At 38.3% G+C, this 14,102-nt stretch overlaps 1 protein-coding gene across 50 annotated transcripts in view; it reads left to right on the forward strand.

The window, feature by feature from the left end:
• The window catches only part of Adgrl2 (adhesion G protein-coupled receptor L2), a 636,611-nt gene that overhangs the window by 572,331 nt on the left and 50,178 nt on the right, over positions 1–14,102 (forward strand). For all 50 annotated transcript variants that reach the window (XM_060392547.1, XM_060392555.1, XM_060392556.1 and 47 more), the window contains one exon: positions 11,321–11,430. In XM_060392547.1, coding sequence (XP_060248530.1) covers positions 11,321–11,430 — 110 coding nt within the window. The remainder of the gene's footprint in view (positions 1–11,320; positions 11,431–14,102) is intronic.

The following is a 14,102-nucleotide window of genomic DNA, read 5'->3' on the forward strand; positions in this document are numbered from 1 at the left end:
GACTTCTTCCACTACCCCAAGGGTCTGTGTTTCCAGCTTTGGACTATGTTGATTTTTCAGGGAAACAATATCTATACGTATACAAAATTTCTGCAGCTTTTTTTTTAAAGAGATGACTCACATGTATCATAAGCCATTTTAGATTGTTCAGCCCTTAACAAACAAACAAACAAACAAGATGAAACAGATTAAGAAATCCAGTTTAGAAAACACTCATTCAGTGAATGCTTCTTGGTAAAAATCATTCTAAGCATTGCAGGATTTACAAGACACTTAACATCTACCGGGGAGGGAAAACTTAGTGTCCAGTAACCACTAAAGTCATAAAATAAAACAAAATGCTCAGTGATAGGCAAATGCTATTAAACAAGTAGATATGAAGCTTACACTTTTGATTTTTAGATATTGATAAATTGAGTACAATAAAATAAAATCTAGAACATAAAGCAGAGTGTGAATACTTGAAAAATGAATGCATGGGAATTTGTAGGTAAAGAGAACAGAAAACGATGTCTTTGGGTTTTAGTTCCACGGCAGAACTTAATCCACGGCAGAACTTAATACTATGGCCAGCGTGGCTTCCACTGGCTTTCTCCATCTACACTCGATCCTTGGTCATGAGAAACTCCCTTCCATGCCCAACAGGGAGTCACTGCTTAGGCCACACGGGTATCTCGGGAACTGGAGAAACTCAGAGTTTTTCACATCAGAGACTGAAGGCCCTTAAAAGGAATCTTTAGATCTGGAGAACAGGGTTCCCACATGCCTGTGCAGAAAGTTCTGTGTAGTGCGCCGAGATGGTCAAGAATCCAGGGCTTTACACCAAAAGGCTGCTCCTAAGATTTTCTTTGTTCTTTTTTGTTGGAAATCGGTTCTGGCTTGCACTGTGGAGGAAGTGTTTTTTGTTTAGTTTTAGGGTGTGGTTTTCGTAGCTTAATCAAATTCTCCTGATTTTGGATGTTTTATCTGTAGAGGCCGCTATTTAAAACTGACTTTTTGGCAGCCCTCAGACTGAACAGTAAGTGAGAGAGTTAGAAATGAGGCGAAGAGTCCATGGACTCCTAGGGCTTGGGGCAGAATTGAGCGCCCTCCCTGGCTTTACTTCTTATTTTTAATTACAGTAAAATTGGCCTTTTTTTTCCTAAATAAAATTGCTCTTGACAGGGAGCTTCTGTTGTTCAGATTTGACTCTAATTTGGTATCTATATTTGATAATTATATTACTTATTTTTGGACCTGTAATTAACAAACTATCAAAACCATTTGTGGCCAAGAAGAACCATGAGGGTGAAAATATTTCTTCACTGAACAATCTCTCATAAGCTAAAACTTATAAGGGAAAAAGATTTGGGGATAATTAGGGTAGAGCATGGCATTGAATGTCACAGAGGCACAAGTGCTGACATCTTCATGTTGTGGAAAGAGAACCCTGTCTTTATATTGAGTATCTGTGTGAATGCTCCTGGGGAGGTGGGATCCAGTTTGAGTAGGTTCTCAGTTGACAGACGCATAACACTTATTTCTCCTGCTCCGAGAATGCAACAGAAGGGAGCATAGGTGGCTTGGCTCTTAGAGGGCACAAAGCTAAGTGAGTAGGGACAGATTGCTGGCCTTCGGGTGAGTCTCGTGACAGGTTGTCTTTAGCAGAAAGCGTTTTGCCTCGTGGAGCCTTGACAGAGATGTGCACAGCTCATCTACTCCTCTGTGGCACTGACTTACTCCTGGTAGTAAGCTGCTCACTCAGAACTTTGCAGCTGTTTGCAGAGCACTACATACTTCATACGTCCTTTTGTAAACCATGACAGGTATTTTACTGCCAAACATTTTAGAAGCTGCCAAGAAGTCAATAAAGGCCTGGTTGTAACATAGAAGTATTAACACTCGTATGTTTTGATAAGTTTGGTGGAGTAAAGTCATGCTTGGAAATGACCTAGAACTGAGTTTGAACAAGCAGTGGTGCTTTCTGGCCACCTGATACATAGGGTTATAAGCATTTTAATAAAATATGAGAAACTTTCCCTCAGTTGATTAAATATATTTTTAAATTACATTTTTTAAAGTTTTGCACAGCTGCAATTTTTTTTAAATAAGCCACATTTCCAAAAGCCTTAGCATTTTACTTCTGAGCATTCAGTTTGATTTGTATGGGATGTTTATGAACATTTGTTTCAGTGTTTAATGTAAATGAGATCTCTAGAAGCAAAAACTTATACTAGTTATCAATTAGACTGGGAATTTGTCTTATGTTCATTATAATACTGACTAAATGACAACCTGTCTAACATAAAGAGTCAGAAAAAACACCTCAATGGTTTAATTTTCCTGTTTGTCAAAACTGTATTCAAACCTGGGGAGTGATCTCAACGTGGCTTTAGAACAGCGCCACATGCATCTCTGACTCTGCCTTGCCCTCCAAAACTCCTTCCGGTTACAGTTCCGTAGCTCTATTTCAAGCTCTAATCCTCCAAGTGGGTAATTAACAGACTAGCAGAGCCATTCGTGGCAAAGAAGAGCCATAAGGGTGAAAATATTTCTTCACTGAATGATCTTTCAGAAGTAAATAATTACAAAGAAAAAAGATCTGGGCTGACCGATCTAAATCTGAGGATAATTAGACAGAGTAGAGTGTGGAAATCGAAGCGCTTGGCGTGTACAATTCTCACATCATAACAAAACTAATTAAATATTTAGAAACCAAAATCCCCTCTCAATTTGAAGAAAAATAACCCAGGACAAAAGGGTCTGTAACTTTGCAGATAATTAGCAAGGGCTATAGGAGAGAAAGACATCACAGAACAGCTCTGTGGCTGTGCAAGGTCACGTCCTGTTAGACTGTGTCTTTTGTATAGTCCGGTAACAAGTCTGCTGCTGATGTCATCTAACTGGGGCATCTCGTAGTGATTCCCCCTGTTAAAAATGTGACTACTTATGCAGTACACACTGAAGCATGTTAACAACACTCTGAATCTTTACAGGTGGAATGTGTATTTTTTAATATTGGAAGACTTCAGGTACAAAAGAAATAGTTTTGAATTTTTTAATGTATGTATTTTGTCCCCACTTAAATGATCTTATTCTTTTTATTAAGTAGTTAGACTGCATGACCCTACGAATGCAGCAGTCTTAGTGGCGTGCTTTGTAAATAAATACGTCTGATTTTGCTAATAAAAGTAAGCGCATTTGTGTTGAGTGTGCATTTCTGCAAACAAGAAACTTTGTTTTGGATTAATAAGGCTCAGAGTGAGTCAAACCTCATTTGCATTAAACTGACCCCAAAGTCTAGTAAAAACTGCAAGGACTTTCAGTGGTCCCTAAAACACACACACAAAATTGTTTTTAGTACAGCAGTACCACTTCAAGATGCTTATTTTCATAATTAATGAGGAATTTGAAAATAATTTCAGCAATCTGCAAGATACAAAATGTATATGCTTTAGGATCCATGTATGTTGTGGTTGTGTTTCTTGGCACAGTGGTTAACTGAGATACAAACCAATCATGTATGACATTGCTGTTCCTATTATTGTCTTCAACATCTAAAAGTGGAATGATAACCCCATAGCAATGAACTTAAATAGGATGGTCTTGTCAGACTGGTTGACTTACCCAGAACTGCTTTGGAAGAGGCCTTCTAATTTTCTTCCACACAACATTAACAGTGTATTCCTAGCACTAAAATACACACTTCTTTTTATGGTTATGTATGCAGTAACTTAGAGTTTTTGTTGTTTTGTTGTAAAATTATTCACAAAGCAGTTTCAAGGATTTAATCACTACAGCCCTGAAAAATCAGGATTATATCAAAACTTTTGATAACATAATATGTAGGAGATGGAGTGGAATACAATTTGAATTACTTCATTTTTTTTTTTTGTTTTTGTTTTTGTTTTCAAATTGTTTGTGCATAGCTAGCATGTGGTGCTCTAGGTTCTGGTACAGTAGCAGCTCATTCAGAAATGATTTTGAAATGCATTAAATAAGACAATATTCTATAATTCATACAAGTAATAGCCTAACATGCCTAAAGAATTCAGTTCTGTGTGATAGACCTCTTGTAGATAGCACAAATTGCTAAATACATCACAAGAACAGAGTCTGTGACAAATGGAACTATCCTATAGAACTTTCCTTTCCTGCCATGGTAATTCCACACCATTTAACTTCTTAATGTCATGTTTACCTAGCAATTAGCTAATTCTCACATCATCATTAATATTAAATAAAATCAGAACCTGCTTCCATAGCACTGCGAAAGTTTAAAGGATAAAAAGCATTCTGTTATAAATTTATTTTATAGAAAAGAGAGATGCTTGATTGGGAACTCAGAAGTGTCCCTCCTGACCTCTGAAAATGATGATCAGCTGAGACTTGCACATGATCTCTGTCTCCCTTTCTTGCTTGACTTGAGGACTTGCTTTACATACATCTCTTTCCCATGCCTATCACCTGTTCGAGGGGTCAGGTAACATGCTGTGTGTGGAATATTTATTCTCAGCATGTATGTACTAAAAGGGACAAGTGTAACAATAATAGACCAGACAGTTTGAAGTGTTATCATATGGGAGAATGATTGCAAACTAAAGAGTACTTCCCCCAATAAATAGATAACCTACATATTAACTGTTTATTGTATTCTTACATGATATAAAAATTTGTCCAAACTGACAGAATTCTTTCATATCATGTAAGCCAACTGAAGACAGGGTGTCTGCTGTATATTTTTTTGTCAATCATGCTTACTTACAAGTAGAAATAACCAGGTTAGTCAATTGTCATCATTTCCATTATTCAGAAACATATACTGAATTCTTACTTGCTTGTCATATAATCACCTCCAATGAGTCTTAGAAATTGCTTCCTCTTTTCTTCATCATCATCTTCTTCCTCCTCTTCCCTCCCCCCTTTGTGTGTGTGTATGCATATGTGTGTGTCCTTCTTTTTGATGCAGGGCCTCTGTATTTGTTTAGCCTATGCAAGGCCTCTGTATCTGTTTAGCCTATGCAAGGGCTCTATATCTGTTTAGCCTGTGTCCTTGAATAGAATGAAGTCTACTAATTGACATTATTGAATTTTTCTGTTGTTACTTGAAGCTCATGAATTAGCTCCACCAATTAGCTCCCTTATAGAAGGTTCAGCTGTAGGTGTTTCTGTTCATTTTGAATATACAGTTCACCATGGATGTGCAAATACAATTACCACCATGACTGTTCTGTTTATAGTCGGCCCTATGAACAGGTGTAATACTTCTTAGAATCCTAACACTTTGAAAGCCCGTATTTCTTCTAGAAGTGAACATTTGAAGATTGAAGGTAGCTGGCAAGGGAGGAGTGTGGAAACAGCAAACCTATTTATCGCTAGTTTGTTGTAATTGAAGTTTAAAAATAGCAGATGCCAATTAGAGAAGGAAATTGTGGAAACAGTCTTCACTGAACACATACACTCAGTAAAGAATTGTACTAATTCTGCAGGATCATTTCAGATATAAGCAAATCTGAATGTAGTTTCTGACTGGGTAATACCAAGCTTCTCTGTTGAATGTTGGAGTATTTGTTCAAGTTGGTAGATTTTGCATTTTTAATCTTCCTTAGAACTGTGGTGAATAATGGCCCCTGGCAGGAGATAATGAAATTTTCTTAATTTATATTTTCAAGTAGAAGCTTCAATTGAAAATGGCATCCTATGGCCTGGAGACATAGCTCGAGTGCAAGTTCCAGGGGAGCCGCAGTGATAATGTGGTGCCGTCGGTGATGGGGAACGATGGGACAGTGAAGAAGTAATTTAAGGAAGAAAAGAAAATGCACCAAAGCTTTATTGTAGCATATCTAATGATCTGGGGAAGATTCCCAATGGTTTTTGGAGCATGACTGGAGAAGCTAATGTTATCTTGCCAAAACAGAAGCCTCTGCTTAATCAGCAGAACAAGACTATTGATTAAAACACCTCTCACAATAGATTACACGTGGAATCTCATCTCCATACTTTGCACTTGGTAAAGTGTAATAATGAGCATAAGATAATCAAAAGCAGACTGAAAGCAATTTGTCGGGCATTGTACAATTCAAGATTAGAGTTGGAAAGGAAACAAGTTTGCGTGGATAAGTTTAGCCTGCTTTTAAAGGTACATTCGGGAGTGAATGCACACAGTGCAGGGAGCTCACTGGGAGGGGAAAGTGTGTTCTGTGTCTCTGGATTTGCAGCTCTCTGTCTCCTTTCTGTAAGGGGCGTAATTCCAAGGCTTTTTATGGTGGCAGGAGTTCCTGGTGATTAGGCATTGCACAAAGTTCTTCTTCCTTACCCACTTGAACCTCATCAACACACTTCTGGGGAGGTAGTGCATCTTCTAGATGAGAGAACTGAGTCGGGACTGATTAGTGCAGTGTGTGTGGACTCACAGCCCGCAGGCAGGAACTTCGTGCCCACCTCTTCATCATGTACAAGCATGTTATTTCGGCACTCATCTTCCCATGCTCGCAATCTGTACTTGGCTGCATTGCTTTCCAGTACAGCTATGATTAATAGCATACAAACCAGTAAGTAGTTTTCTTCCCCCAAATAGAAAGATCGTGTTTCTTCAATTAACTGAGGTTTGTTTGTGTACAAAGTTTTCTGAGGGTCACTCAGAGAAAACCAAGCTGCCCTTGAACTTACTCTCCTGCCTTAGCCTTGACAGCTGAGATTTCAGAACTGTGCCAGGGTACACCTGTCATTTCCTAAGAAAGTTGGGTATGCTGTTAGGTAAACAAATATGCTTTTATAAAATACATTTTCACCATCTACACCTTTTTCTTGAGGCAGTTTGATTTTGAAAGTACTGTGGATACTGTAAAAACTTATACCAACATTGACTACATATAGGGCATTAAGTGCATGTTTTAAAACTGTGTAACCAGCCCGCAAGTTGTGATGGCGAAGAAATTTGTGAGCTACTCATTGGAGTATTTTGCCATTTTTTTTCCTGTTATCTCTTGAACGTAAGCCTGAGCGTGGACACCAAGTTTAAATATTTGCTCCAATTTCTGATGATAATGAAATATATTGATACTTTTTGTGAATATTTAGTAATTTAAATTGTCAGTCTCAATATTTGGGTTTGTTTGTTTTAGAAAAAATATTTATTAGTGTACTGTAAAGGAGAGGGTTTGAAAGTAACTAAAGAAACATTCCTAGACTTAGTGGTTTTTAAAAATTGAGGTCATGAAGATGAATATCTGACTTCATTTCTTTTATTCCACTCCCTCTGTTTAGTATAGAGAGATTGTAATAATGGGCTTTTAAATGTTGTCTAACATAAGGTGTTTTGCTGTGTTTAAATCCAGGTATAACCTGCAAAGCAGAAATTAGTATTTACGTGATGTGATTGATGGCTCTAAGAATAAGATTTAAGTTTTAAAGTATTAATCTAGGTCAGTTATTATAATGACCCTCCTAATTTTTTATTTGCATATGGTGCTGTTCTGAAGCATTTATTATTGGATTTATCTTAATTTCATATGGAAACCTCAGGTTTAGCATGATGTTCCCTGTGTATGTTGAGAAAGACCTCTTCATATTACAGTCAGAAGTTTGTAGTCAGAATTGATGTAGAAACAATACGTAGTGTAATCTAGTTCAGGACCAGATGCATGGCTTCACAAAGTCTAAGGAAGTGCTTTACCCACGAACACTACCCTAGATCATGGGGATATACCAGAGGAATTTATCTTTAAAAAATAACTTAATGTTTTGAGTGTTTGAAGAGGCATTTTAGCACATCTTTGTTTATTTTCATGGCCATTGGCATCATGGGCTGTACTCCGGAAGTTTGGTAGACATTATTTCCTCATGAGTCCACTCTGAGTAGTTACACCTTAGAATTGTTCATTTTGTTAAATACGTCAAGACTAAATGCAGAGACAATATCAATTTCATATTTAATGAATGAAAATAATTGTAATTAGTAACCACCTTTTAGGGAAAATGTTATTCCTTTTCTCCTGTCCATAAAGTAGGTTTATATGAGTCATATGCAGATACCTAAATGTCGTATTCACTTTAACTCAGCAGTCAATGATTGGAAGGCCTGCTCGAAAAAGGGGCGAAAGAAATACTTGACTTAGTGACCGGACAAGGTAAACTGACATGGGAAGGCCCAGTTACATGCTCAGATAAATCACATTCACCATTCTGTCTTGTTTTCATAAAATTTTATGGAGAAAAATTGTGACTACCATACCTGTGCTGTTATTTTTTTTCTGAAATATTTAAAATTTCTGTGTTTTGTTTTGGTGGTCTTTAGATCAATGAGACACATCCTCCTGCTGTTTAAAACTATGCTGGGGTCTCCCAGCACTGATTTCTCCTTACCTGGGTGGGCTCTGATCATTTTCCTTTAGAAAACTCTTAGCTGATACGGGCCCTGTTCTGAGGACCAGGTTCTGATAGCCACTGCTTTAACTGTCTTTCGTCATCTGTGTCTATCCATCAGTACAGAGCAGCTCAAGAGCTATTATGATTACTGTCTAGGCTGTTGACAGCAGTACATCCACAAGGTGTTACCAAAACATATCACTGTTTTCATTGTTAGTGCAACAATGGCTTTCTGCATGCACACATCTCTTTATGTGGAGAAAGGGAGAGTCAAGCTCGCTCTCCTCCAGGTGTGGATGCAGTCTCCAGAATTACTTTCATTTTTTGGCTTATGTTGCCTCTTCATTTCCATGGCAATGAAAATTGAAAGCTGAGCCCTTGGTGGAAATTTACTTTTCTTTTGTGGCTAAGTAATTGCTTTCTCATTCTTGATCTCTTCAATTATAGCAGTTTACAGTTTTACCCAGAGCACACAGGTTAATGGGCTGCCAGACTTTTCCTCATGTTGAGAACCTATACTGGGTAGCTTCGTCATGAGCCCGGCTGGTGCCGTGTTTAATTATTCAAAAAGCTTTCATTCATCTCTGAATCAACATACTAGTGTCCACAACTATGACCTTCTTATCCATTTCACACTTAAGTTGCTCTTCTTATTGACTCTTTATTGGTTTATTCTAAAATTCCAACTTTACTCAATATTAATTTCTGTCTCTATACGTGTTCATGGAATATGTGTGTGTGTGTGTGTGTGTGTGTGTGTGTGTGTGTGTGTGTGTGTATTCATGAGCCACCTGAAGTGGGTTCTGGAAACAGAGCTCGGGGCTCTGGAAGAGCAGAAAGCATGTTTAACCTTCAGCCATCTCTCCAGCACCATCATAGTATTCATTTCTCAGAAAATTATATAAACCACAATTCTCTTCAAGTATGTGGGCTTTCACTTTGTTTCCAAAGCCTCATGTTCTTAATGCTCTTCAGCCTCAGTACAAGCTCTTTCTCGTCTTTCTAATTTGCTGATGTGAAATGAGCTCTCAGTAAGAAGGGGAAGTAATGCTTATATGAAAAGTTCATTTACTAATTGAATTGTTAGTTTATGGGTTTCTCCAAGTATATTTAATCTCTTAAAAAATAAATCACAGAATAAGTTGGAGTGATTATGAAATGCATACGCTGGGGGAATGTGAAAGAAATGTTTGACATATAGGGGTCTACGTTTCTTGCTTTCTGAGAGGTGAGAGCTTGAAGCATAAGAAGAATCCCTGTAGGTATGAAAAAGCAAGACAGGATGTCAAAAGACCTGAGCTTTTGATGGGGACCCGGGTAGGGTTGCGGATCCCCAGAAGATTTCAGAAGCGTTGAGATTTCTGGTTGCTACAACATGAAAGAAGACAAATGAAACATCAGAATTATGTTTCTTTAGGGGTTGAAACATTAGATAATGACACTTTGAGAAGTCGTAAATCCACCCACTGTTTGCTTTAAATTTTTAAATACAAAATGGTTTCTGGGATTCATGTTAAAAATAATTTGTTTTATTAAGTGATGAATCATAGTTTTTTTCAAATGAGTGAAATTTAAAAGAGAGAGAGAAAAAAGGACAGAGAAAGAAGAAAACAAAGCATTCTGTTGTAGGAGCTGTACCACCTAAGCTGTACTTACGTCACACACGTTCTTGAAGAGTATAGGGCAGGGTGTCTTTAAAAAATGCCAGATTGTCTTAGAGACTGAGATCAATGTTAACTATTTCAATATTTACAATGTATCATTTTGGTCTCAGTGATATTCAATATGGCGGAGTCACTGAAGTTTACTGCAATATATTTTCGATTTAAAAATTTAGCTGTTTACCCTGTCGACCTTCCATACTTTAATTCCCTTCAGGACAGTCTGTGGCACCAGTGAGTGTGAGCTGACATGTCTCCCCGTTAGTGTGACTCTGCTCCCCATCAGTCCAGTGTTCCTTGAGCTGGGAGGACTCTACTTCTCTCAGACTGCTTTACAGTGCTATTTTATACTTCTGCTATTTTATGCACCATAGACTATTTGGTATTCAAATTGTTGAATAAATTCTATAATAATGCCCTGGTTCTGCTTGCTTTGCCTTCTTAATGTATATACTATCAAGAAGCATAATGAAACCCCTATAAACATTCCATTCCACTGGGCTGTAATCAAATCAAATTATAAAAAAAAAATAGCTCTTGCTTTACAAGGCTTAAGAGAAGAACATCTGGGCCCATTTATGGAACTTAAGTATCATCCTGCCTGGAATCCCAGCTTAATAACAGTACCATTGGTGACTCAATGACAATGACAACAACAAAGATAGTATCTCTTTAGAGTACTCTACAGGACATTTTGGGATCTTGTTCACAACACTGTTTTTAATACTAACTTTGGGAGCGCCCACTGTAGAACTGGATTCACAGCCATGTTGCGGATAGAAGTATGGCTTCTATGAAAAGCAGCAGCAGGCCTTAACCATTCACTGTGCTCCAGGCACTGGATGCCATCTATGCAGGCCTCCACATGTTAGGTGGAAAGCACTGGAAAGTACCTCATGATCTCAAGTGCAGACAGTGTCTATGTTAGAACATGTAGCACAAACTGGATGAAGAGGCTAAAATCTGGGTCTTGTGTGTTCAGGTATGTTGTGACCCTGTGTTTGACTGTACCTCTTTCTGGTTGTAACTTTTAATTTTTAAATGTATTATGCCTCCCTGAACCTAGCGGATATTATACAATTTCCAATTAATACATAATAGTATAATGTATTTGAAGACTATCAAGTATTTTCACTTTTAGTTATAATTTAGTGTGGTCCTCGATACAGAAATTATAATACGCAGAAAGTGTGAGTTTTATAGAGACATCTAATATCACCTTCATATTTTTTGTTCATGAATCAGCTCATATTCTATTTCTCAACTATTAAAAGGCATATTGTTTCACAGGCTCGATTGATTCTGTTTTCCAGGTGCAACAATCGAACGCAGTGCGTAGTAGTTACTGGGTCAGATGTATTTCCTGATCCGTGTCCCGGAACGTACAAATACCTTGAAGTTCAATATGAGTGTGTCCCTTACAGTAAGTATGAAGTTCGTATTTTCTCCTTTCTCCAGCGCTCCTTGTTGGATCTGAAAGACCACACATGTGAAAGAAGCGTATGTTTATGGCCCACAAAACCATTATGCATGCAAAGCACTCTCCTACTCGGGACTCCAATTAGCTTCATGAACTGTGGAAGGAAGCCACAGTGCGATGCTGGCCAAGTGTCTGTCTGTGTTCTTAAGTGTTTGGCTTTTAAGGCTAGTGTTTTTCCAGAAAACAAACTTGAATTAGCTATTCAATAGGGCAGATAGAAATCTGTACTTTTGCCCAATACCAGTTGCTGACAAATTGGTTTGGCTCACAGTTTTCTGAAGAAGGAATTGACTTCGGTTCTAATCCTAAGGGATTTGAATGGCTACCTGCTGTCGTGGTAACATGAACGCTTGGTGAAAGCTACAAGAGCAGAAACTGAGGCAAGAGTTGTCCCCCTTTCTTCCATGTCCTGGAAGAAAGCAATTCTTTACCAGATTCAGTGAGGAAGTCTTAATGCTTAAAACAGAGCTGAAAGCACAGAGAAGGCAGACAAGAGTCTTGTACCTGTTTTTATTTTTAAACCATTAGCATAATGCTTAAGATTTAAAATCCGGTTGAAAATTTATAAGTAGGAATTAGTTTTTTCCTTCCAGTATCAGAATGAATACTTCTCCATTATATTTCATACATTGGATAGGGAAAAAAATACCTTAGCTTTTTTACACAACCTAAAAGTTTGAATATGGTGACTAATTGTCACAAGCTAGTTTAGAAGTGCTTTTACTCTTTGCTTTTTAAAGTTGAATGAAAATTTAATGTGTCACTTTAGTACAGAAGCATTTGAAGTGACAGTGTTAGAACAGTACTTTTAAAGATTTCAGAAACTTTTCTGTACTTTCTACTGAAAGGAAGGAAGAGAGGAAGAGAGGAAGGAAGACAGACAGTTGGAAATGGGTGCTGTGGTGTATGGGTGTCTGCAGTGCCAGCTCCTTTGAGGCAGAGGCATCAGGAAGATTGGGCCTTGCTGGGCAACATAGGGAGACCCCTTGTCAACCTATAAACACCAAGAGGCCACATTCTACTACACAAGGCAGATCCACAAAGGTGATGGCTCAGGGGAGCGGATACTGGGAAGATATGCTCCGTCCTTTCTGCCACGTTTTGACAAATTGATTTTGTGTGTGTGTGTGTGTGTGTGTGTGTGGTGTCGGTTAAAGGCCAAACACAGATCACCTTTCTCTTCTCGTCCCTCCTCTGTGTTCCTGTGTCACTTGAAACGGATGCGCTTCGTGTTTTCAGTATCTTCTGTACCGTTTGTAGGATTGGAAGCCCCGCGTGAACTGCTGTTAAAGCGTTGCTCCTGTGTGGCGCGGTGGCTTTACGTATTCACTCTCCTGCGCCACTAGAGGAACATTGTGTTCTTTTGAGCTAACCAAAATTTTTGTTCCACGAAGTCCCTCTCCCTTGAATTCAGCCTGGTTTCTGTCCTCAAATTAGACAAGGAGTACAGCATCCATTTCCATACAGTGGAATCAGTCAGAGCTGCCAAGAATTGTGTCTTTCTGCAACCTGGTTCCTGAAACCTAGTCTAAGACCCCAAGAACAGTGTTAAGCAATATTACTTTCAGACTCTTAAGTAATTTCTTGCGCTGTTTAAGAAAGAAAAATGGGGATATCTTCTGGAACGTCTAACTTTCAAAATTTTACTTTTTCAGTTCTCCAGAAGTATTGTATATTGTGCACTAAACTTGCAAATAGCTGTACTCAGAGAAGTATCTGCTTTCATTTTTTTTTTTTTGTTAATTTAGTTTTTGTCCTTCAAAACAAAAAGTAAACCCCGTAATTAATTTGCTGTTGCCTTTCTAGATGTTTGCAAGAGGCAGAAATAAGTCCATGACTTTTTATTTCTTTTTGAAGACTAGAAGTGGTTATCACTCCTATATACCGTTCAGTAGTGACACACTATAACTACGCGATTGGAGCTCATCTTAAAATTTAATGCAGAGCCGTCTTAGACGGTTCCTAATCTTACAGAGATACTTACTGCTTTCATTTCCCCTTCGTTCCTTATGCCTCTGTCTGTGCTGTCCGCTCCTCGCATTTGCTTTCAGTCTAAGGGCCCAGCTTTGACCTTCTTTTTCACCACGTATTTGGAGTTTACACACCCCTCACTCACATTACTTAGATTAAAAAAAAGTCACCATCATATAAAGTTTATCATGTGTGCCTTACCACTTGGCTTTATGCCAGTCTCTATCCGTAACAAATCCTTCAGGAACCTCATATACTCCACACCGACTCCATCCTGCTCTAAACGATTTTAAAGACTTTCCATGACTTCAGAAAACCTAGCCATAAATGTACTCGGTGGAGAACATTAGAAACGCCACTCCTCCGTTTCCTTTCTAAGCAGGCAGGTGCGTTATATGGGCCCTTTCACACTGTGTCCAAATCACACACATGGAAGGCATCTTAACAGAATGCAGGTAATGCAACATGTGAGTGTGCATTTCAAAAGTCGTAGGGACCTTAAGAACAAAGAGATTGGTCAGACTGGAGTTCCGCATTCTGTAAGCAGGCATAACCTTTCAATCTTGCACCTACTTAATTTAAATTGCCAACGGTATTTAAGAATTTTATCCTAATGTTACCTACAAGTTCGTCTGATGAGAAAA

Source organism: Meriones unguiculatus, chromosome 10 (genome assembly GCF_030254825.1).
Source record: "Meriones unguiculatus strain TT.TT164.6M chromosome 10, Bangor_MerUng_6.1, whole genome shotgun sequence".
NCBI lineage: Eukaryota > Metazoa > Chordata > Mammalia > Rodentia > Muridae > Meriones > Meriones unguiculatus.